Source organism: Equus przewalskii, chromosome 19 (genome assembly GCF_037783145.1).
Source record: "Equus przewalskii isolate Varuska chromosome 19, EquPr2, whole genome shotgun sequence".
Classification (NCBI taxonomy): domain Eukaryota; kingdom Metazoa; phylum Chordata; class Mammalia; order Perissodactyla; family Equidae; genus Equus; species Equus przewalskii.
Window position 1 is genome coordinate 40876052 of NC_091849.1, and position 22418 is coordinate 40898469.

At 54.2% G+C, this 22418-nt stretch overlaps 2 protein-coding genes across 2 annotated transcripts; both read right to left on the reverse strand.

Annotated features, from left to right (window-relative positions):
- Window positions 1-466: 466 nt before the first annotated feature.
- On the reverse strand, window positions 467-10432 carry LOC103555492 (CMRF35-like molecule 7). Its single transcript, XM_008527074.2, has 6 exons — window positions 10073-10432; window positions 9501-9824; window positions 8057-8132; window positions 6564-6676; window positions 4656-4765; window positions 467-3777 (listed from the first exon to the last, which is right to left on the reverse strand). Exons 1-6 carry the CDS (start codon window positions 10128-10130, stop codon window positions 3532-3534), a joined length of 927 nt encoding a protein of 308 aa, XP_008525296.2. The 5' UTR covers window positions 10131-10432; the 3' UTR covers window positions 467-3531.
- Window positions 10433-12452: 2020 nt separating this feature from the next.
- Window positions 12453-22208, reverse strand: TREML2 (triggering receptor expressed on myeloid cells like 2). The gene is made up of 5 exons (XM_008527073.2): window positions 21945-22208; window positions 19456-19776; window positions 15773-16172; window positions 14687-14793; window positions 12453-14355 (listed from the first exon to the last, which is right to left on the reverse strand). The coding sequence occupies exons 1-5, from the start codon at window positions 22009-22011 to the stop codon at window positions 14261-14263; spliced, it is 990 nt and encodes a 329-aa protein (XP_008525295.1). The 5' UTR covers window positions 22012-22208; the 3' UTR covers window positions 12453-14260.
- Window positions 22209-22418: the final 210 nt, after the last annotated feature.

The window sequence follows — 22418 nt, forward strand, 5'->3', positions numbered from 1 at the left end:
ACATGTTTGGGTTTTTTAAAAAATAAAACATTACAGACATATTTGAAGCTCCCTACTGATACACTGAGTATAAATGTATCTAGTTGAGATCTGAATTCCTTTGATGGCTAATGACGTTGAACATTAGTGTCTTTCAACTTCCCTGTGTGGGATTTTTTTTAACCTATAATTTGCCAATTAAAAATGGCTTATCCTTTTTTATTGATTTTTAAATTCTGGCTACTAATCCTTTATCAGTCCCGTGCATTACAAATGCCATCTGCCTGTCTGTGGCTCATTCTTCCACTTAATTTCTGGTGTCGTCCTTTGTCTTGAAGTTTCCATCTTAATACAGTCAAATGTCACGTTTCCCCTTTCTGATTGGTGCTTATGACGTCTGGCTGCAGAAATCTTCCTGTATCTTAAAGTCATAAAAACTCTTATGTTTTTGTCTAAACATTTTATTGTTTGGTTATTGACATCTAGGTTTATAATCCACCTGGAATTTATTTTCGCGTAAGACAGAGGTAGGAATCTAATTTTCTTTTTCCCCGTGTGGGTAGACATTTGTGCCATGACACATTCTCTTCTTCCCCGAGACTCCAGTGCCTGCCCTGGCAAATACCAAGTTTCCCTCTGTACACGGGTCTGTTCCTCACCTCTTGGTTCAGTGGCCCTGGCGGACTTTCTATTCCAGGATGTTAGAACCTCACAGTGAGGTTTGGGTTCTGGTCAGGTAAGTCATCTCCTTTCCCCATGGCTTTGAACTTCAAATTTGTCTTGGCTATTTGTTTTGATTGTTTATTGCCGCATGAAAAACTATCCACAAACTTAGTGGCTTAAAACAACAATCAAAAGATAAAATAGGCGAGTCGATGGATAAAATCTTTACCTACAGCATCATGTGCATTAAGAGCGTGAGGGGCAAAGCGAAGGCAGGCCCCATGTTGTGCTGGGTGGGCAGCCCTCAGGGAGAAGGATGGTGCCCAAAGGGTGGGGAGCTCAGGCATATGCAATGGGGCCAAAGCCTGCTGACGTCCAAAGGCCAAGGAGCAGCACCCCCTCCTGTGGGGCCCGTGTCTTGGGGTGGCTTGGTTGCCATGGCTGCCTCAGTGCTGAGATGCGGGGAAGGTGTACATCCCTGAGGCCACAGCTCTGACAGGTGCCTCCAGGCCTCTGCTGGTGGCCGAAGGGGCAGCCCTCTCCCTGGGCCAGGGCGGGCAGGAGGAGCTCAAGTCCTCTTATCTGGGGCCCCCAGTTAACTGGGAAACTCTTCCCTTGGACTCCCTAGCCGAGTCAGCTGCACTCTTACTATCCTCTCATGGCTCCTGGGGCTTCTATCAGAAAAGGTCGTGCATCCCGCCCATTCTCTCCTAGCACCATGAGCATTCCTCTAGCTGTAGCCATATTGCTTTGTACTGTCATTGGTTTTCATACATCTATCCAACACATGCACACATGTGCACGTGCACACACACACACACACACACACACACACAACAACGAGATCCTCACAGTAACGGGGACCAAGAATCATTGTGGTTAACACTTCAGGGTCTAGGATCCACCATCTACTAGCTGTGTGACTTTGGGAAATCACTTAATCTCTCTATGCCTCAATTTCTCCATCTATAAAATGGAGGCAAGTACTTAACTTAGAGGGATGTTTGAGCCATTAATGCATGTAGAGGAATGCGGCCCAGAAGAAGCACTCCATCAATGCTGGCTTACTCTGTTAACCTCTGATCCCCAATTCTGAGCAGTGCCTGGCAGTCAGGAGGCACCCATAAGTACTTGTCTAATGAAAATAACCCCAGGAGCTCTAGGCTGAGTAAATCCTTTGGGTTTTAACAGTTCACGAGGAAGCTGACCCCTGGGATGTCTCCTGGTACTGCAGCCAGAGCAATGCAGGCGGGAAGTCCAAGTTGGGGGGAACATGATAAAGACGGGCTTGCCCAGTGGGCAGGTAGGCTAAAATATAGACCGAGAGTGGAGGTGCTGTCAGATGCCTGGAACTATGAAGAACCAGAGGTCAAAGGAGGGCACAGGTCAGTGCCAATGACCTTCTCAGAGCAAGACCGAGTTGGGTGGGAGGTCAGGGTGCAGCAATTGCCCAGCCTCTGGAAGGAGAAGGACTCAGGCAGGAAGGCTGGGACAGACCCCTGAGGAGCCAGGATGATGCTCAGAGCATCCTGCTCCCTCCCTGCTCCTCGCCTCCCTCCACCCCAGTGTCTGGTCCTGCAGGTCTGCACCCATCAGTTGTGTCCCCAGGGAGCTACAGACTGGGGACAGAACCAAATCCTCAACACTAGGAACCTGGGAGGTGGATGATGGCAGCAGAGATGTCACAAGTGACAGGCACTTCCTGCCACTTTCTTCCCAGAGGAAGACCTCAGCCTTGCACACAAGCCTGCCAGACCTCAAACCATCCACCCTTCTCTCCAACTCCTCACTCTCTTTCTGGCCATGACGCAACCTGACCCTCAGGTCCCATCTGTGGGCAAGGCTGATGTCTCATTGTCACTGAGGGGAAGCAAGGTCCGTCTGACAAAAACATTCACAAACGAGCTGCCCGAGCAGGAGGTGGTGAGACCCCTGTCCTTCAGTTGTAGCAGAGACTTCATGACTCACCGGGGTTTCACAGAGGGGTTCTCACATGCCATTGGCAGTTGGATTCGATGACCTGTAATGTCACTCCCTTGAGAAACGATGAATCCACAATTCCAAGGAACCTTGCCCACGATGGGGCAGGACACAAGCCTCCTGCCCACGTGGCCTGGAGTTCCCAGAGTTCAGAGTCGCTCCTTGGGGGCACACATTACCTTCTGTCTCCAGAAGGGCCCTGTGAAATTATGCTTCAGCCAGGCAGGAGGTGTCCTGCAGCCTCCTCTGCTGGACCGAGACACAGTTAGCAGAGTGGAGGATAGTTTCCGCGGAGGCAGAGGAGCCCAAGTCAGTTCTGATGGAGCCATGTGGGCGCCAGATGGAAGGAAGCTCCCCTGTGAGAGCCCAGCAAGGCCCAGGATGAGGGGTGACCCCTGAGTGGCGGGCACTGCCTATGTCCTGGCAGGGTCTTTAGTGAGGATTATTTAGAATCGGGAGGCCAGGAAGGAGAGGGGGATCTGGGCTGGGAGAGACGGAACCTTCCAGCTTGGCTTAGAGGCCCTGAGAGGACAGTTAAGGGAGGGGACTCTCGCAGAGACAGCCACCAGTAGAGGAACTTGCACAATCTGTCAGGATTTCGTAGCCCCTGATCAGGAAGGAAGTGAGTGTTGGAGAGGGAGGTGAGGCTCTGGGTCCCAGACCCGGGGGAGGCGAGTGGGGAGGTGTCCCTAAACCCCATTTGTTGTCCCCACAGCCTGCCCCTTGAAGCCCTCACACTTAAGCTTCTCCCCTCTGGGGTGACCAGGACTTTCCTTCCTTTGCTCCCCCTTCCTCACCTCCTTTACAGGAAGGGGTGACCTCTTGCAGGTTTGGGACCGTCTGTGCCACACTAAAGTCACCCCATTGCTGGTCGAGCAGCCCTGTGCCTCACAGGCATTTGATAGGTGCTCACTGCCCAGTGAATTCTGCCTTCAGGTCCTGTTCCCCCTCCAGGGCTGCGGACTTGGAGGGCTGGGGTCTGTTTCTAGCGATGCTGGCATATTCCACAGCCAGAAGGGGGTCAGGCGTGGGCTTCGGATTGGGGGCGGTATTGACATAGATGGAGTCCTCAAGGCCGAGGTGGTTCAGGTGGATAAGTGAGGCATAGCAGATCGCCCCGGGGTCCTCGCTGGAGCCCATCCGCTGATCGGAGCCCTGGGAAGCAAAGAAGACAGGTGTTCATTGTATGGATCACAGCTGGGAGTGGTCAGTGGCCCCCTGGGTCCCAGAGCTGAGTAGAGGGCAGGGACAGGGTTAAGGTGTGGGACAGGATATGGATCCTGCAGAGTCTCTGGGAATGGCAGAAGTCAGCAAGGGTGCCATCACTGAGCATGCTTGAGAATAAGGAAGGCTATTTAGAGTGTGGCCCATGGACCAGCAGCTCACCCAGAAGGTTGTTGAAAATGCACAGTCTCAGGCTCCGCCCCAGATCTATTAAAGCAAGGTCTCTGGAGTGGGGGCCAGGAAATTCTATTTTAACAAGCTCTCCGGGGGATTTTTGTGCACGCTCAAGTTTGAGTAGCGCTGAGCTGGAAGAGCTCTTGGTAGAGATGTCATTCGTAGAGTCGATTCCAGCCATACAGAGGGTTGGACCAGACGACTTTAGAGCCTCCCAATCCTGCAATTCTGTGATCTCAAGAGTCTCAGCCCCTTAATAAGACAGACCTACCCAAGGGAAACAGCCCAGTCTCCAGCCCCCAATGAGAAAGCACCCTCGGGAGCCATGTCTTTTATCACGCGAGACTTCCATGCAGCTCGTTGGACCAATGGCAGCCGAGCCATCAGCTGGCTAATGACCCACGAGATGGGCCCACGTGAAAAGCTGTAACTCCTGGGAGTGATGGTCAAAAGCTGAGTCAGTCAGTTCTCTTTCTGTCTACATGATTTGAATTGGGAAATAAGGAAAAGGACGCAGTCAGTGAGGCAGCAGGGGCGTGAGGAGTCAGGAGTGAGTCCAGGTTCAGGGGAAACAGAAACTATGAGCAAACACAAGCCAGGAAGTTAAATAAAAACAACGATGACAACCAAGTTACCCTGGAAAGCTGAGATTCCCTCTGTCCTGGTGACGGGTCCTTGCTACGCACAGGACACTCTGCCTCCTGGGCTGAAATGTTGTCATAGTTGTGGTGGGATTCATCCTCACCTGTGAGGAAAACAGTCAAGGTTGGGGGAGGGACCTCTCCCTACCCACCTCCCATGGAAATACGGGGTGGCTGGAGATCCCTAATGGGGATGGGCAGGGGCTTGGTCAAGACCTGCCGTGGTGCCGGGGGACATCCCAAGCGGAAAGTACAGAGGAGTGTCCAGGGATGCAGGGAGCAATCACATTGACTGCCTGAAGCTAATGTGTCTAAGACCGGTAAACTCAATCAATTCCAGGTCGCTGAAAGTTCCAAATTTAAACATCAAGGTGAAGTATAATCTATGTGCTGGGGAAGTTATATATAATGTCTTTCAAAATTTTTGGACCAGGAACCACAATGAAAAACATTTTATCTTATTACCACATATACAAACACACACACTCACTCTCTCTCTCACACACACCTACAAACACTCCTAAAATAAAAGTTCAATGAAAAAAATACTTATCCTTCCAATGTGCAAATAATTTTGAATTTTGTTTTATAAAAATACTATTGTGACCCACTAAATCGACTTTATGTGGTTTGAAAAATATATAAATAAAGTTTCACAATCCACTACTACTTTAGTATTTTTATAGCTTGAAAAATTAAAATCCATGAGGTCCAGTATAACTCTGACCCGCCCACTCCCACATTCCAATCTTGCTGTCAACAGACACATCCCTGGGTTATGTGGTTAGTAGACACCCAGCACTTACGTGCTGGACAGACTGACCAACAGAAACGAGGCAGGAATCACCAAAAGGCACTAATCTGAGAAATCTTGTGCAAAATGCTGTAGATTTTACATGTGATTAATGCTAGAAACTTAAAACTTAGAAGATTAAAAAGTCTTCCAACTGCTTTTAGGAAGACAAAATGTTAAAATGATAGCAACAATTAAAAAACAATACTGGTAACCTGAAAGGTCTTTAGATAGAGTTGTTAAAAAGTCCATAACTATGAAAAGATGGCAAAATAGGGGCTAGCCCCAGGGGATAGTGGTTACACTTCAACACGCTCTACTTCGGTGGCCCAGGTTGGCGGGTTTGGATCCCAGGTGTGGACCTACTCCACTCAACAGCCATGCCATGGTCGCGTCCCACATACAAAAATAAAGGGAGACTAGGGGGCTGGCCCCGTGGCTGAGTGGTTAAGTTCGCGCGCTCCGCTGCAGGCGGCCCAGTGTTTCGTTGGTTCGAATCCTGGGCGCGGACATGGCACTGCTCGTCAGACCACGCTGAGGCAGCGTCCCACATGCCACAACTAGAGGAACCCACAACGAAGAATACACAACTATGTACCGGGGGGCTTTGGGGAGAAAAAGGAAAAAATAAAATCTTAAAAAAAATAAAAAAATAAATAAAAAAAAATAAAGGGAGACTGGCACAGATGTTGGCTCAGGGCTAATCTTCCTCAAGCAAAAAAAGAGGAAGATCGGCAACAAATGTTAGCTCAGAGCCAATCTTCCTCACACCCTCCCCCCAAAAAAAGATGGTAAAATAGATGATCCCTAATGGGTCCTAGAATACCAGCCTTGGGCAAATTGGCACTGAGATGAAGTGGCTTTCGGCAAGCTGACCTCGAAAGTCAGACTAAAAGAGAATTGGCCCGTCCTCAGCACTGTGGGCCCTGCCGCCCTGGCAAAGCAGGAGCGGAGCCATTGGAGAGCCCAGGGGATCTTGGCCACGTCACCTCTGGCCTCAGTTTCCTTGTTGGTAAAAAAAATGGGCACAATAAGCCTTGACCCCATGGCTCGCGGGCGCTTTATCATGGCTAAGCACTCGCTGGTCTGCTTGGCCAGCGGGGGTTTACCTTTCCTGGCTCTTCCTCGGGCTTTCCTGAGGTATAGGATCAGGAAGAGGGTGAGCACCAGCAGCAGGACGGCCACCACCACGCCCGAGATGACGTCCCAGTTATCTGTGGGGCTTTGGAATAAGGACCAGCCAGGTGAGGAAGGTCAGAGCCAACCTTCTGCTGTGACACCACCCCGTCCCCATGCCTGTCCTGGGGACAGACTTTCCTGCTGAGCTGGCCGCAGGGCAGCCTCATGGTCAAGGGCTCTGCCCCATAAGCCATGCAGTGTCACTGTGTCCTTCGATCTCCGGCTTGTTTCCTTCCCTGTAAGATGGGAATGTTGACCGTGTCTCCAGTCTGCTCCTTCCCCCTTTCTGACTGCCGTCCCTCTACTGGCCTTCTGGGCCCCTGTTGTGGGATCTGTGCTCACTTTGCCTGATCCTTCCCTAGCTGTCCTTGGTCTGAGCTCCTTACCCTCAGCCCTTTGTTCTGAGCTGCACTTAATGCAGAGAATGCCGGTGTCATCTGGCAAACAGCTCTGCCACATAATCACTGAATTTTAACAGGTCCCATTTTAAGTCAAAGGAAGAGCACAAAGGTAGTCTTTCTTATACCATAGCAGGCTCCCCGGGAAGGTGCCTGGGGTGTCAAGGGTCAAAGGGGGTGAGGCAGTGGCTCTAGGACACCTTTCAGCTCCCTTGGCCAGCACCACCTGGTTTCTGGTGCCATGCCTGGAAGAGGGAGCTGTGGTTTGCAGGAGCCCAAGGTTCACACCCACAGTGATGGTGGGTGGAGAGAGGGCGGAGGCAGGAAGAGAAACAGCTATCAGGCCAGTCCTGGGCGGGGGCCTGGAAACCTTCAGACAGGGGTAGAGGAAATCAGGCCATGGGCTGTAGCAACTACACAGTGTGCCCTTTCCCTGGACCCCGGTGGCCCTGGGACAACTCCCCTTCTCGTACTGAGAGAGGAGGGCTAGAAGAGAGGAAGAGGAAAAAGAAGCAGCCTTGTGCACGTCCCTAGTACAGGGCCCTTCGAATCCTCAATTTCATTTAATCTTCGCAACAACCCTGGAAAACAGTGGTGCCCAACCAGGGAAGTTGTGTCCCCAAGGCGAACTTGGTGATGTCTGGAGATCTCTACGGTTGCCACAACGGGGCGGTCTGGGGAGGTTTGGGCTACTGCTCTCCAATGGGTAGAGGCTATTTAGAGGCAGCTAAATATCCTACAGTCACAGGACAGCCCCTCACGACAGAGAAGTATTCGGCCCCAAATATCAGCAGTGTGAAAGGTAAGAAACCCTAACGTAAGCTGGGAATGTTATTGGCCCCATTTTGCAGATGAGAGAACAGAGGCTCAAAGAGGTGAAGTGACGGGAAGCAGCTGTCTGATTCCCATTCATCCTTTAAGGGCTGGGTGCCCGTGGGAACGTGGTAGATGGAGGCATTTGGCAGAGTGGGCAAAGGGCAGGAGGGGATGGGGCTCTGAGAGGACAGGGGAGGGGGTGACAGTACCTGTCAAGGACAGGGCTGATGGCAGAGGTCCAGGCTGTGGTCCTCCTGGTGCTCCTGGGGGTGGGCAGGGTTGAAGCTGTAAGAGACAATGAGGGGGGCACTCCTGTCTGTTAGCCCCCAGGCCAGGGCTTCCCACTTCTAGCCCCCAAGCCTGGGAAGGAGGAGCCCACACATGGCCCTGGACCAGGTGAGGTCTCTGAGAAGCACCGTATGCCCTGCACACACAGAGGCGTGCTGGATTTCCTTCATGCGGAGGTGCCACAGTGCATGTGGCTTTCGATTAGGTATCACACTGTCACTCGTATATTGGATATATTCTGCAGTCTCTTCTGTTTTCATTATTTTTGAACATGTCATGCACTTTCAATCTCTAATGCCTCCCTTCCAATCCTTCTTGCTCCCCTGGATAAATTCCTGCTCATCCAACAAGGCCCATGTGGTGTCACCTCCTCTGGGAAGTCCTCCAGGAGAGTCCAAACCTCTGTCCTTCTCCAGCAACCTGGTCTCTCCCTTCACTGGCCTCCATACCACATGCTTCCATTATGCCACCTGCCACCCTGCATCACAGTCCTTTATGGATGTGTCTGTCCTCCTGGCTGGCCTGTGGGCTCCTCCAGCACAGCATGAGGTCTCAAGGTTTTTGATTCTCCTCTCAGAGCCTGGCCCCGTGCCCTACATAGAGTGGGCAATGAGCCAAGGTGGGGCGGTGGACGACAGGGCAGCTGATCTGGATCCTCCAGGTGCCCTGCTGACCAAGTGGCTGGGCAGGCTGGGCAGCAGGGCCAGGGGCCGGGAAGGCACAGTTCCAGCCCTGACCGTCATAGAGAAACGCAGGGGACTTGGCAATGCTGAAGTTTTCGGGAGGAATACGTGCGGCCGTCGGGAGAGGGGTAACCCCAAACTTCCCATTCTGAGACTTAAGGTCTCTCAACTATTAGGGGCAGGTCCAGGGTGAGGCCACAGACCCTCTGAGCCCTTGGCCACCACACCTCCCAGCCTCATCCCCGAAGTCTCATGTCTGCCTCACTAGCTGGCCATCTCCCGTCTGTCCCCATTTCTTGACCCCCATCCAGTTACTCATGACCCATCTTGAGCCCAGCCCTTTGAGAGAAGGTTGGGGGTTCGGTCAGGGGTAGGGATGTCTGGGATGGACCATTAAGCCAGTCTCACTGAAGCCTGAGGAAACTTTATGGCTACCACAAATCAGCGGAGGAGTTCTGTCAGCAGCAACAGAAATGTTCACGGAAATGTGTGCGATGGGGAAGGAAGAACAGCCGAAAGCCAGCAGGTCTGAGCTCTGGAGCTGGTTCTGCCCTGAACCCCGAGAGGCCCCAGTTTTCGGGTATGAGAAGGTTGAAGGAAATGATTTTTAGGATTCTTTCCAGCTCTAACACCTTGTGATTCAGAAAGTCTGAGAAGCACAGATAAGAAGGGAAAAACTCACCCTGAGATACCACCAGATGGATGGCTCTTAGACCAAAGATCCTGTAAGATTCTCCGATTCCACACCAATAGATTCCTGAGTCCTCCACCCTGAGTTCAGTCATGGTGACGGAAAAGAAGCCAGACCTGGGATAATCCTGGAGGGAGTGTCGAGCCCCTTTCTGGATCCTGGCATTGCTGACGATTATGTCACAAGTATATTCTCTTATTACCTTACACCAGTGTTTCATCTTGTTCCAACCTTGCTGGAACTGGTACTGGCATCTCACGGTGATTGACTCGCCCTCCAGTTTATGCAGCATCTCTGGCTTCTGTTCCCAGGAGCCTGAGAATAAACCCTCAGGTCAGGGAGCCCCCCAGCTGCCACTGCACAGCCATGAGATGGGGCCTCCATCCTCAGGAGCCCCCTCCGTGTGTCTGCATTCAGAAGGTGCCCTCAAACCGGCCTCTGGCCACAACTCCAGCTGCCTTGTGCCCTTCCCCACAGGGCCCTCTTCATGCCCACCTCACCTAGCCATCTCCCCCTCCTCCTGCCCTGTTCCCCTCCCTCTGCCCACCTCACCTGCCCCTCACCTGAGGCCAGGAGCACCAGCAGGAGAGGTGACAGCAGGTGTGTGGCCTCCCAGGCCATGGGCTCTCTTGTTGAGCTGGGGTGAGGGGAGGGAAGCGAGGGAGCAGGGAAGCCCCAAGGAGAGGGAGCCAGAGCCGGGGACTCGGTGCAGCCACCCCAGCCTGCCTGGGAAGAAGAGCTGAGGGAGGCAAAGGCCTCCGAGGGGCAGTGGGATGCCTGGGGAGGAGGCGGAGGTCTTGGCCTGTAGGCTGGACCCTCCAGCTGCAGATGCTACCTCTGGGCCTGGACAGACCTCAGCCTGGGACTGGACTGAGACTCTAGGGGACTCTGTAGCTACTGCTCAGCTCTCTTCAGCCTCTTCCTCTTGGTCAGGCCATCCCCCTCCCACTGGGGTTGGGGTGGGGAAAGCCCAGGAGGAAACTATGGTGAAATAAGAACTATTTCTGGGCCACCCCACAGCTGAGTGGTTAAGGTCCCAAGCTTGTCTTCGGCAGCCTGGGGTTTGCCAGTTCGGATCCTGCGCATGGTCCTACACACCGCTCATCAAGCCATGCTGTGGCATCATCCCACATAGAAGAACTAGAATGACCTACAGCTAGGATATGCAACTAAGTCCTGGGGCTTTGTGGAAAAAAAGAAAAAAAAAGAGGAACATTGGCAACAGCTCAGGGCCAGTCTTCCTCATCAAAAAAAAAAAAAAAAGGACTATTTCTCCTCACTCTTACTCTCCTCTATTCTACTCCTTCCTCCCCAGATGACCAGAGCCCAGAGCCCCACTGGTCCCCAGTGGTCAGAAACCTCCTGCCCAGGGCTACCTGGGAATTGGGAAATTCCACAGAGACTAGAGGAGAAAGGAGATGGAGAGTCTTTTTCAGCAATGGAGGTGTAGGGAAGGTCCCTGGCAAGGGTGGGGGAGAGCCAAGCTGGGGGCACGACCATCAGAGGTGGGGAGGAGAAGAGAGGTGCAGAAGGAGAGGGGAGGAGAAAGGGGCACCTCCGCCCCCAGGTCACCCCGTGTCCCCAGGGCTGGCCATAGTTACAGTTATTGAAAGACCACACGAATCAAGCACATTTTAAAAAATAATTGTTATCAGATGAGCTGCAGAAACAATTGTCACAGGCTGTCTGTAGTTAATAGATAAAACAACAAAGCAAAGGAAAGCCCTGTAAAATGCAGTGTTGCGGCCTGTGAGAGGAAAATCAGCATAGGAGGGTTAAAGTGCCCGGGGACCCAGGACAGCAAAAGAAGAAGTGGGGCTGCCCCAGGCCAACAGGAAGCTAGGCTACCTGGCGAGGTGTTCTGTACCAGGATACCCTTCTGGACTCGCATGGGGCGACAGTGGGTGATGGGTCTAAGACCCCTGTGTCAATTGGTCAGGGCGTCGGGGCAGTGGGCTGCCCTGGGAGAGGGTCTGCCCTTGGCAAGGCTGCTCTCTGCAGCTGAAGCCGCCCCCAAGGAGGGCTGGCAGAGGAGGCCTTCCACTCTGCTCCCAAGACGGGGGCAAGCAGTCCACGAGTCCTGCAGGAGGAGCTGGGCAGCACAGCCTGGTGTCCACTGACCGAGTGTGATCTAGAGTGGAAAGCACATTGTGCAGGCATTCGGGAGAACTATGAACCTAAGGCTCACTGGCTGGCCTCACAGTTGGGAGCGTGTGTCTGCTGTGGTGACAGATCGGCCTGCCAGGCTCCGCAGCGCAAACATCCCGTGGGTGCTGGGTTGTCTTTCTTTGTTCCTTTCTTGGTCGTGACAGGAAGCCTTCACAGGTGTGTCCCATCGTCTCAGCCTATTGCTCAGGAAGCTTTGTTGTCTCACCCACCAAAGGCGGCAGCCGCCGTGGCCTGTCTGATGCCCCCCACCCCCACCCCTGCACCTCCCTGCCAGGATCTGCTGAGGATCTGGGTCCTCCCGGAGCTCCAGGCAGAAGGGTAAGAACACCCTTAAGTGAGAGGCTGGAGTTCGGGGCAAAAGGTCCTGGAGGCCTGGAGGTCCAAAGACACCACCCAGGCCCATAGTTGCTGGGGAGCCGGGGTACCGGGTCTGAACCTCCTTCTCGGCTCCCTGTGTTGCTGCCATGGAGGTCACATGGGCGCAGGCTCCATGGCTGAGCAGCTCGTGCTGGTTACCCTGGTTCCGGGAACCCTCCTCCTGGGCAAACAGGGACGGTTGGTCCCTAACAGCTACCTGGCCTGACAGCAGGGCGCAGCCGAAGGCCTCTGCCTGGGTCCTGCCCTGACCACCTGGGGCCTGACCACGTGCCCCTCCTCCCTCCCTAACAACTTCCAATCGAGGACAAAACAGAGAAATAGGGTCTGAAGGTCTTCAGTGTGGAATGTGACAACAATATTAGAGCCGGAAAAGAACTCGAGGACCAACAACCATGAGGCGTTTGCTTAGTTGTATAAGGTTCACATTATTTCGTTTTATCCTGAAAACAGTCTTGAGAGGTAGGAATTAGTTTCCCTTTTCACAAGAGAGTAAAAATGACACCAAATAGCAGTGGTGACTTGCACAGGGTCACAAGTGACAGGTGGCATCACGGGGTCCCAGTCCTGAGCCCTCTGCAGCGCTCTCCCAACCGACATCCTGCTCTCAGAAGAGGCAGAGCTGTCGGGGTGCAGTTGTGGCGTCACAGTGGAGGGGGCTCTCCGGGAGCTTTTTTCCCACAGGTGAGTTAAGTGGCCTCCTAGTTATCCACCAGGGTCGTGGCACACCCTCCTGATAGGGAAGACAGATGGGTGTCACTGTGTGTGTGTGTGTGTATGCTCACGCCCTGGCACCAGGTCGGTCTGTTCCTCAGTCTGTGTCTCCCCTCTAGTGCCCTCTCCTGGACATAGGGAATGGGTGCCTCCTCCCTGCTGCCCCCCAGGATTACCCCCTGCCCCTTCCTCTCTCCCCACATCCACCTTGGAGTAGCCGTGCTGGCGGCCCACCGAGGCCCCAGCTGTGTCACTCTCCTGACTGTCACCTTTGTTCTCCCACCTGGGAGGGCCCTGTCCCTGTCCCAGGGACGAGAGTGAAAATGTCACATATTTCCCCAGGTGCATGTTCCAGTTGCTCCAGGCTGGTGGACAGGTTCCTCCAGGGGAGGAATCCAGCCCATATTCTCCAGCCTTCAGAGGCTGAGTCTGAGCCACGAGCTGATGAGGCAGGAGCAGGCACCTCCTGCCCCTGGGTCCCTGGCTGAGTCTCCTCGCCTCCATCCTCCCCCTCCCCTCCCGGCCCTGCAGTCCTCCAGGCTGTGGGCAGCTCTGAGTTGTCTTGGCTGTGTCACAAGTGGATCCTCTCTCCCCAGGGCACAACGAGTCCCGGGGGCGGGGATCTACCCTGTCTCTGAGCCGTGGCCTCTCCCCCGGGGACTGACTCTGGAGGGCCCTCAGTCCCCTCCGGGAGCTCAGACCTGGAGCCTGGGTGGGGATCTGGGGGACAGAGCCCTGAGCTCAGCCTCTGCACAGGCTGTTCCTGCAGCAGACCAGCTCTCGCCTGCCTGCTCACAGCTGCCCCGGGAGGGGCCGGCCAGCAGGGGGCAGCAGTGGGAGCGCGGGTCCTGCTGGCTCCCAGGGCTTGAGGGACAAGCCGCCGCAGTCAGGGCGGGGCGCATTCAGGGGCCCGTCAGAGGATGCATGGCCCGGGGGTTGGGGGGCTTGGACAGCTCTGGGGTCTCCTGCTGCCGACCCCTTTGTGGACCCCCAGCTCTTAATCACTGTTCCTTCTTCTCCAGGGCGCAGCCGTTGGGACATAGGCTGCCTCTGGGACCCTTTCTTCTCCAAGCGCATAGGGAAGCTTGAGGGAAGCTGAGGACACAGGGTCCCAGGTGGGGAGAAGGCAGCGTCCACCCCTGCCCTCCCCTCAGCTCTACACTAGGGCTTCCGAGGCCGACGGGTGCTGACGTTCTTCGTCTGTATCGGCACCACTGGGCTTCTCTGCCATCCAGCAGGAGCCAGGGGGCCTGTGACCTGAGCAGAGTCCCCTCATGGCTTTCTCTGGGACTTCCTGCCTGGTGCCCTCCTCCCTGGGCCCCTCCTGGCAGCCCGGGGAGCTGAGGGGGTGAAGCGCAGCCTCCGGTTCTGGGAAGGCCTGAGTCCAGCGCTGCCCAAGTCCTTGCCCCCCAACCTGGCTCCGATCCAGACAGGCCCCCTCTTCACTCCTCCTCTGGCCTCCTGGGGCCCCTCTGAAGCTCCCTGCTCCACAGCTAAGTGGCCTCAAACCAAGTAGTCTTCCACGGAGGATCCGGTCTTCCAGGTGGGTACCTCCAGGATCTTGAGGGATCGCCGCACACGCTGTAGCCTGTGAGGATGCGGAGCGAGAGATGGAGAGGGGCGGTGCTCCGGCTCGCCCCGCCCCGCCCGCGCGCTCCCGGGCCGGTCCAGCCCCTCTTCTGGCTCCGCCCTCCACCTCCTGCTAAGTCAACCCGGAGGGTTAGGCTGTGCCTGCCACTCTCCTCCCTTGCCTGGCTGCCTCACGGTCGTCCTGACTGGACACAGGCAAGGACACACCGCCTGGGGACGGAGTGCAGTCGGGCGCTTTGGAAAGCATGTCACGCCCCCAGTTCTCTGCCCGCGGGAGGCTGGGGGTGGGGGCGGGGGGTCGGGAGGGCTTCCGGCCGCCCTCTACTCACTGCCTATGTGTCTCCTCTTCCAGAACCCATAGACCACGATCAGCATCACAGCCACTGGGAGGACCGTCAGCACCCCAACGAGCACAGTGGGATAAGGATCCTGGTGCCTGAGGAGAGGAGGAGATGGGACAGAGCGGGGAGGAGGTGAGCACCAAGTTCCCCCACCCCAACCCACATCTTTCTGCATGCCAGGCGACAGGAGTCAGACCAGGGAAACCCTGATGGCCTTCCTTGGGGACCCAGCCATAGGAGAAGGAAGAGAGACGTTCAGAGGTCGGCCCGAAGTCTCCAGGGAGAGGGGAGCATCTCTCCACTCTAGCGCCTCTCCTGCATTATCGCTGAGGACAAGGACTCTAAGAGACCCCACTTGTGATGGGAGACCAAGATTCCTGCTCTCCTCACAGTGACTGAGGATGGCCCTCCTGCCTTTGTCCTCTGTGACAGATGCTGTAGGGGCCCTGCCTGTATCCCCTCACCTCTGTCACTTCCATGTACACTGGTCCTCAGCACTTCCATTTTGGGGGGAGGGGGCTGAGGACTTTCTCTTGTCATTCGCACCCTCTACTGATGACCGTCAGGAGTGGGTGTATAAATACCCCAGCTCCCTTGCCCTTCAGGTGGGAGTTTGACACTGGAGCTGAGTTTCTCCAGTGGACTGAGCTCTGGAGTGGCAGCCGGCTTGACTGAGTGCTCCATTGGCTGCCTTCCCTTCCCCACGCTCTTCCCAGTGTTCCAAATAGGACACAAATCCTGGTCTCAGAATCTCCTTCTGGAAAAACCTAAATTAAAAGTGAAAGATTCCCACTTTTCACCCCCCAAGCCACATCCTAGTCCAGTCCCTCGCCTCTCGTCTCCATCCACAGACTCGTGTGCCCAGCCATCCCCTGCCCTCATTCCCCATTGCTATCCTTTATGTCACATCTCCATCTCAGCTCCCAGTCTCCCATTCAGCCACAGGCCAGACTGACTTCCTGGGGGCCAAAGGGAAAGGTCTGCTATGATATTGGCACCTTGAGATGCGTTCAGGCACCGAGAACTGTTGCCGTATCTGGTAAAATGGCAATCAACCCCAGGACCCACAGGTACCTGATGGGGGATAGTCTGTTGAGGAGAGATTGGCTGGTGTGGCACATTCTTGTGCTGGGCAATCTGGCGTGCAGGCGCCCAGCCTGGGTGGAGGTGGATGCTGGGCCGTCAGAAGAAGCTGTGGCATTCCTGGGAGATGCAGTCACTGTCTGGGGCCCCGTGGTGGAAGGGCTGGTGCTGATGAAGCTGTGTTCTGTCATGGAGGTCAGTCTGATGGTCCCTGAGGCAGCAGAGAGCAGGAGTCTGGCCAAGGTGAGGGGTCCAGGTGTGAACACCGTCACACTGGTGGTGAGAGGGGCGTCAGAGCCTGAGGTGGGGGCTTGGCCTGTTGTCACAACAATTCCACTCTGGAAGATGTTGGCCAGCTGTGTAGGAGGAGTGTTTCTCTTGGGTGTGGATGCTGAGGGACCAGACAGGGAGGAACATTAGACTGAGCTGGGGGCTTTGGTGCTGGGAGCAGATCTTGGCAGCCCACACACTTGTCTGGATGCTGGGGTAGGGCCTGTCCTCATCTCCCATCCTTGACCTTGGACCTAGGATTCTGCTCTGCTGAGGGACCACATGTGTGTTTGTTCAGAAGATGATGTCAGAGAGAAGTAGGCACAGTAAAGAAGGAAGAGATCTTCACGGTTTCTTTAGCTTCCCCCGTCAGCCACCTGGGCCCAGAGGACACTCCCCTGCCTCTCCCCATCTCTCACTGCCAGACCCTCCTCATTCCTGTGGGTCAAAGAGATTTCTCTAATATGATGTTGAACAGGGACTTTTCCAGTTGCTCCATGATCGGCAGCTGGGATCTGGAGATGAGGACAACGAAACGTCAGAGGCCCAAATTCCAAAGACCACTGCAAGCAGCAGAGTCAGACCCTTCCCTGGGGGCTTACACGAGATACCCAAACCAGCCCTGATACCCTTGTCCATCAACTCAGCCCTTTACCATCCCGTTTTCTGGAAGGCTGGCGTTTGCATGGAGGAAGAGGAGGGACTCGTGGGCATTGTGAGGTCTCAGTCTAGGGGGCAGTGCTGGGTCTCTCTCAGCAGGGACAAGCCAATCGGAGCAGGGAGAGGGAGAGAGAGGGCTGCTGCATCCCACGCCTGGGCATGGCAAGGATGTGGTCCTGAGGGCCAGATGGTCACCATGGAAGGCCCAGAACAAGTGGCATTGGTGAGGGTGGGGATAGGGAAGAGCCTGACCTGCGGCCAGATCTTCCACACCGTCCTGCTCAGCAGTGGGGAGACCCCCAAAGACCCTTCAAAGAACTCACACATGGGTGCCTGGGGAGAGCCAGCATTTGGACACCCACCTCATAGTGGCTCTCACAGTGCTGGGCAGAAAAGGAGTGACGTCCAAAAGAGAGAACGCTGGCAAGGGTCAGTAAGTCACACTTTTCTTCTCCTTCTGTCCTGCCTCAATACCACAGGCGGTTGGGAGCAGGAGGACCAGGAGGAGGCCACCAAGGGGACCTTCCCCCTTCCCCATCCCCCGAGATGAAAGGGGAAGTTAGGCAGCAGCCACCCCCCGTTCCCCGCTTCAGGTGCCGTGGACCCTAAAACCTGGTCTTCAAGGGGCAATGGAAGAGCCTACATTGCTAGAAGATTTGAGTTTTTAATTGGGCTGAGGATGTTTCATTTCCCAATAGCTGAAAATGTCTGCAAAGTTGGCATCTTCCCAAATCATCGTTAAGAGACGGACAGTGAGATTTGACCTGGTACAATGGGTGGATATGATGAGAGAAAAATAAAACCATCTCCTGTTCGTATCCCTACCTATTAAGATTTCGATAAACTGGTTTCACTAATTCCCGGGGCTCAAACCAGAACTGGAGGGGGGAGGAAGGAGTGACTCCACATCTTAGAGACAGCAGTTGCCCGAGTTCAGACAGACCCAGCAGGAGAGGGGGACGCGGGTGGGTTAGGGGAACAGGGAAGGGAGGATCGTAAACTTCACAATCATCGGCTGCTTCTTTCAGGCTCTTTCGCCGGCTCCTTTCCTGTCTTACAAACGTCGGAGGAGCTTGGGGCTCGGTCCTTGGCCCTCCTCTCTTCTTTTTCTACACTCCAGGGAGAGCTTTTATATCTCCTTCATGTTTAACCGCTTTATTGAGATATTATTCACATTCCATATAACACACCCGTCTATAGTGTCTAATTCACTGGGTTTTAGTAGTCAGGCAACTGTGCGCACAGTCAATTTTAGAGTATTTTCATCATCTCAAAGAGAAACTCTTCACCCATTAGCTATCACCCCTCTATCCCCCTCTCCTTCCCACCAGCCCTAAGCAACCTCTAATCTACTTTCTATCTCTATAGATTTGTCTAGTCCCAGACTTTAAACTATCTTTACAGAGATACATTCAAATATATCCCCAGCTCTGACCTCTCACCCGACCTCCAGGCTGATCCATCGACTGCCTGCTTCATTGCTCCCCTTGGGGGTCTAGGGGGCATCCTGAACTTAATGTGACAAAATACAGCTCTTGATTTTTCTCCTCCCAACCAGCTCCTCTTTCAGGGTTACCTCACCTGATGGATGGCCCCATCACCCACCGTGCTGATGAAATAGAAAACCGTGGAGTCATCCTGATTCCTCCCTTTTGCTCACCTCCCTCATGAGCAAATCCTGTCTTACCTCCAAAACGTACAGGGTGGGCAGGAAGTCTGAACAACATAGATTTGAGCCTATCCACCTCCAGTGCTCACATCCTACTCCAAGACACTGTCATCTCCAGCCAGGATGCCCGCAATGGTCTCTCTGTCCATGCTCTTACCCTTCCACAATCCATCCTCCATGCAGCAGCCATTTTAATTTTACGACAAGATGCAAAACACCCCTCTAAACTTTCCAGTAGCTTCCTATTGTACTCAGATTAAAACTCAAACTCCATATGATGGACTTTAGAGCTGCTGTTTGACTCTCCGACCTCATCTCCTATCACTTGGCCCTACACTCAATAGGAACCAGCCACACAGGCCTTCTTTATACAGGCCCAGCTCCTTCTCACCTCAGGGCCTTTGCACGTGCAGTTCTCCCCACATGGAATGCCCTTTGAAGCACCCACATTTCGACAGAGCTAGAAAGCTCTCACCACACAGGGTCCTGCTTGATGTCATCTGCTCAGGCAGGTCTTCTCTGATCCCGGTGCTCCAGCACCTCCCCCACCATTGAGTTACTCTCTAGTTCATCGCATTCTTTTATTTTCTTATGAACGTTTACTGTTATCTGCAATTGTTTGTCTGCTACCTGTCGTCTCCCATACAGCAGGACTGTGGTTTTGCTCACCACTGTATCCTCAGAGCCGAGAAGAGTGCCTGGCCCATGATCAGGGCTCAATGAATAGATCTTAAACAGATGACTGACTAACACAAAGCATAGAGAGTCCTGAGTTTGAATCTTGTCTCTGCCACTTGCTAGCTCTGTGTCCCTGGACGAGATCAGAGCCACATAGGGCTTCTTAGGTCCCATTTTCTTCATCTGTAAAATGGGGACAGTAATGCCCATGAAGATGACTGCATAAGAAGTGTGGAAACCCTACTGTGCACCAGCATACTACTGGTTTATTATTGGGTTATTATTCTATATTAATGAATTATTATTCTCATTATATCTGCCGTTAGCGGCATGCAGGGCAGGGAGGCCCCCTCCCCGCCCCCCCACGCCATCCCAGTGCCTCGGCAGCCCTGCTCACCTGGAGACACTTCCAGCTGAAAGCCCATCAGAGGGTAGAGGGTCCCGGAGCTATTGCGCATGCACCAGTACCGGCCCGAGTCCTGGCGCCTGAGGGCCACCATGGTGATGTTGACCACCTTGGCCTGGACATCGTCCTGCAGCAAGTAGCGTGGCCCCTGCACCCAGCCACGGGGGAAGCCAGGCTCACACTTCTTCCTCCTGATTTTGCACCACACCTTGCCCTCCACGCGGTTTTTGCGGTTCTTGTAGGAGCACTGCACAGACAGAGTCTCCCCTTCCAGGTGCCTCACTTTGGAGTACACGCCCTCGGCAGGGACACCTGGGGAGACACAACTTGTTGAGAGAGGAGCAAGGTGGCATCTGGAAACTCAAAGCTCCTGGTGAAGGGAGAGCAGGTGGCTATTGCCCTGCTGTCGTGGAACTCAGATTGCGGGAGAAACATCCCATCTGCAGGAGCGCTCCCCAGTCTGTTGGAGGAGACATTAGCCCTGCCATCTAGGAGTTTCCAGACTGACGGGGAAGACAGTAGTCCTGTGTCCTTGGGGAGTCCTAGCAGGATGAGGAAGACACAAGGTTGGCCCTCAGGGAACTCGCAGCCTGATGGTGGAGACCCAGGCATCGCCCTCAGGGAGCACCTAGTCCAATGGAGGAAACTCCAGCAGACACAGGCCTTTCTTCACGGTATTTTCTAGTCTGATGGGAGAGTGGTAAGCCCTGTCTTCAGGGTCTTGTGGGAAAGACGCAGGTCCTGCCCTCAATGAGACAGATGCACAGACACAAACACAGGTCATTACATCACAAAATGCCAGAGCACTACAACTTAGGGAGATAAGAAAATCCAGGATCTGCAAAAATTAAGGGTAGTTATTTCACAAGTAGGCACTGTAGTCATCTTTTAAACAGCAAGTTGTCTTAGTTCATTCTAGGTGATGTTTAATTTTAAAATATCCTCAATGGAAAAAAATTAGACTGCTGGTGGTGAGCACGATGCAGGCTATACAGAAATTGACAAATGATGTACACCCCAAATGACACAGTTATAAGCCTTTATGATTTCAATAAAAATAATTGGAAAAAAAAGAAAAAAATATTCTAGTTACATAAAACCCAGAGATTAATTCTGCCCAAACATGCCTGTAAACTCCCAATGGAGTGCAAACCAAGAATTCTCCAGCGGTTCACTGTCCGCCTGCAATGCGTCGCACTCTGTCTGGGAGGAAGATGGGGTCCATGGACTTCCTCACCCACGGTGTGGTGGAGAGAGAGGAGAACGAGGACTGGAGGGGGTGAATCGGGACAAGGAGAGGGAGAAAGGTGCTGTGGGGTCCCCCACCCCTCTGCCCACACAAGCCCAGCACTTACTCCTCCAATACCCCAGAGCCTTCTGCAAACACACACACACACGTTTCTCCCCAGTAGCACAGAGTAGAGGGCACACATTTTGGAGTCTAAATAAACAGGGATGGAAAGTCTGGCTCTACCACTGATGAACCATGTGAGCAGATCACTTAGCATCTCTGTTTCCCTAACTGTCTCAGGTTGGCTGTGAGATCTCTGCCCCAGGACAGTGCCGTGACTGTAGTACGTGCTCAATGCATGCTTCTGCTCCCCAAATGCAGGGAGCTCTAGATTTCTCCAGTGGAACCCAGAGCTCCGATAGCCAAGGGCCCGGCACCCAAGACGTCTGCCTCAGTTGCCAACCCAGCTGCCACCATCATCAAGGCTCAGAGTAAGGTAACACCCTCTCTGAGCGTCACTTTGTCCCACGCAAACTAAACAGAATGATCCAACTCAATTATCTGGCCAGTGGGACTTCTGGGGGGCCCCGGGATTGCTCAGCACAGGAGACACTCTTCTGCCCTGGCAGAGGGAGAGGCCTCTCTGTGGTCAGGGGAGATGCATGGGTGGGGCGACCTTGGAAACGGTCTCCAGGTCCCATGTTTGTTTGTGCCCACCTTCCACCCCTCTCACAAGCGGTGCCCGACGCTGAACAGGAAGTGGGAACTTGGTTGCCATGGCAGTGGAGGAGGCAGGATTGGGTGAGGCCCCCTCAAGGAGCTTCAGCAGCTGTGGGGTAGGAGAGGCCTTCAGGACAGGGGTGGCAAGTTCAAAGTGCACACACATGGTGCAATGATTCCCGTAAGAACCCAACAGGGCTTTCCTGACAGAGGCCGAGGGGCTCTTTGTGTGAGGAGATGGAGTGTCCCCGGCCAGAGGTCCTGAGGAAGCCTAGCAGATAAAAGGGCCCTCGTGGAGAGGGTCCAGAGCTTTATCTTAGTTTGCGAGCCTAAATTAGCTTTGCCTGGGGCTAGATATTAAGATGGAACTTCTCACTGGTCTCTGGTAAGGAGGTACTAGGTCAGCCCCAACCTCTCCCCCACCCCCAACCCCACGAAACATTAAAATCATTGGGCAAGGAAAAACAGGGAGGGAGGCCCAAGGAAAGGCCATTCCCTGCCCGCTGAGCCAGCACAACCCGCCTCTCACCTGAGACACAGCCCTGGAGCCACAGCAGCAGCAGCAGCAGGAACGCGGGAGCCATGGCTCCATCCATTGGGGACAGTCACAAGCCCAGCAGGGGGCCGGAACAGCCCAGGGATCCAAGGTTACAGTCCCCCGGGGCCTATGCAGGACGTGCCACTTGGGTCTGCCGGGGAAGGACCTGGGTTCTGAAAGTGAAGTTGCCCATTTAGGGAAGTGAGGAAGTTGTGGAACACGCTGTGACCAGCAGACCGCAGGGCCCGCAGAGGCTACGAGAGGGCGGTGCTGGCTGCCGTTTCCGCCCTCTTCCTCGAAACTTCAGGCAGGTGTGGCTGCTCCACCCAGTCTGGGGCCCCCCAGCCCGGGGAGGGCTCTCAGGGTCAGAAGACTCCCTACCCTCTCCTGATTCCTTCCCGGAAACTGGTCCAATAGGGGTGCCTCCTAGTCTGAGGTGGAGGATTCTAGGGGGCTGGTGTGAAG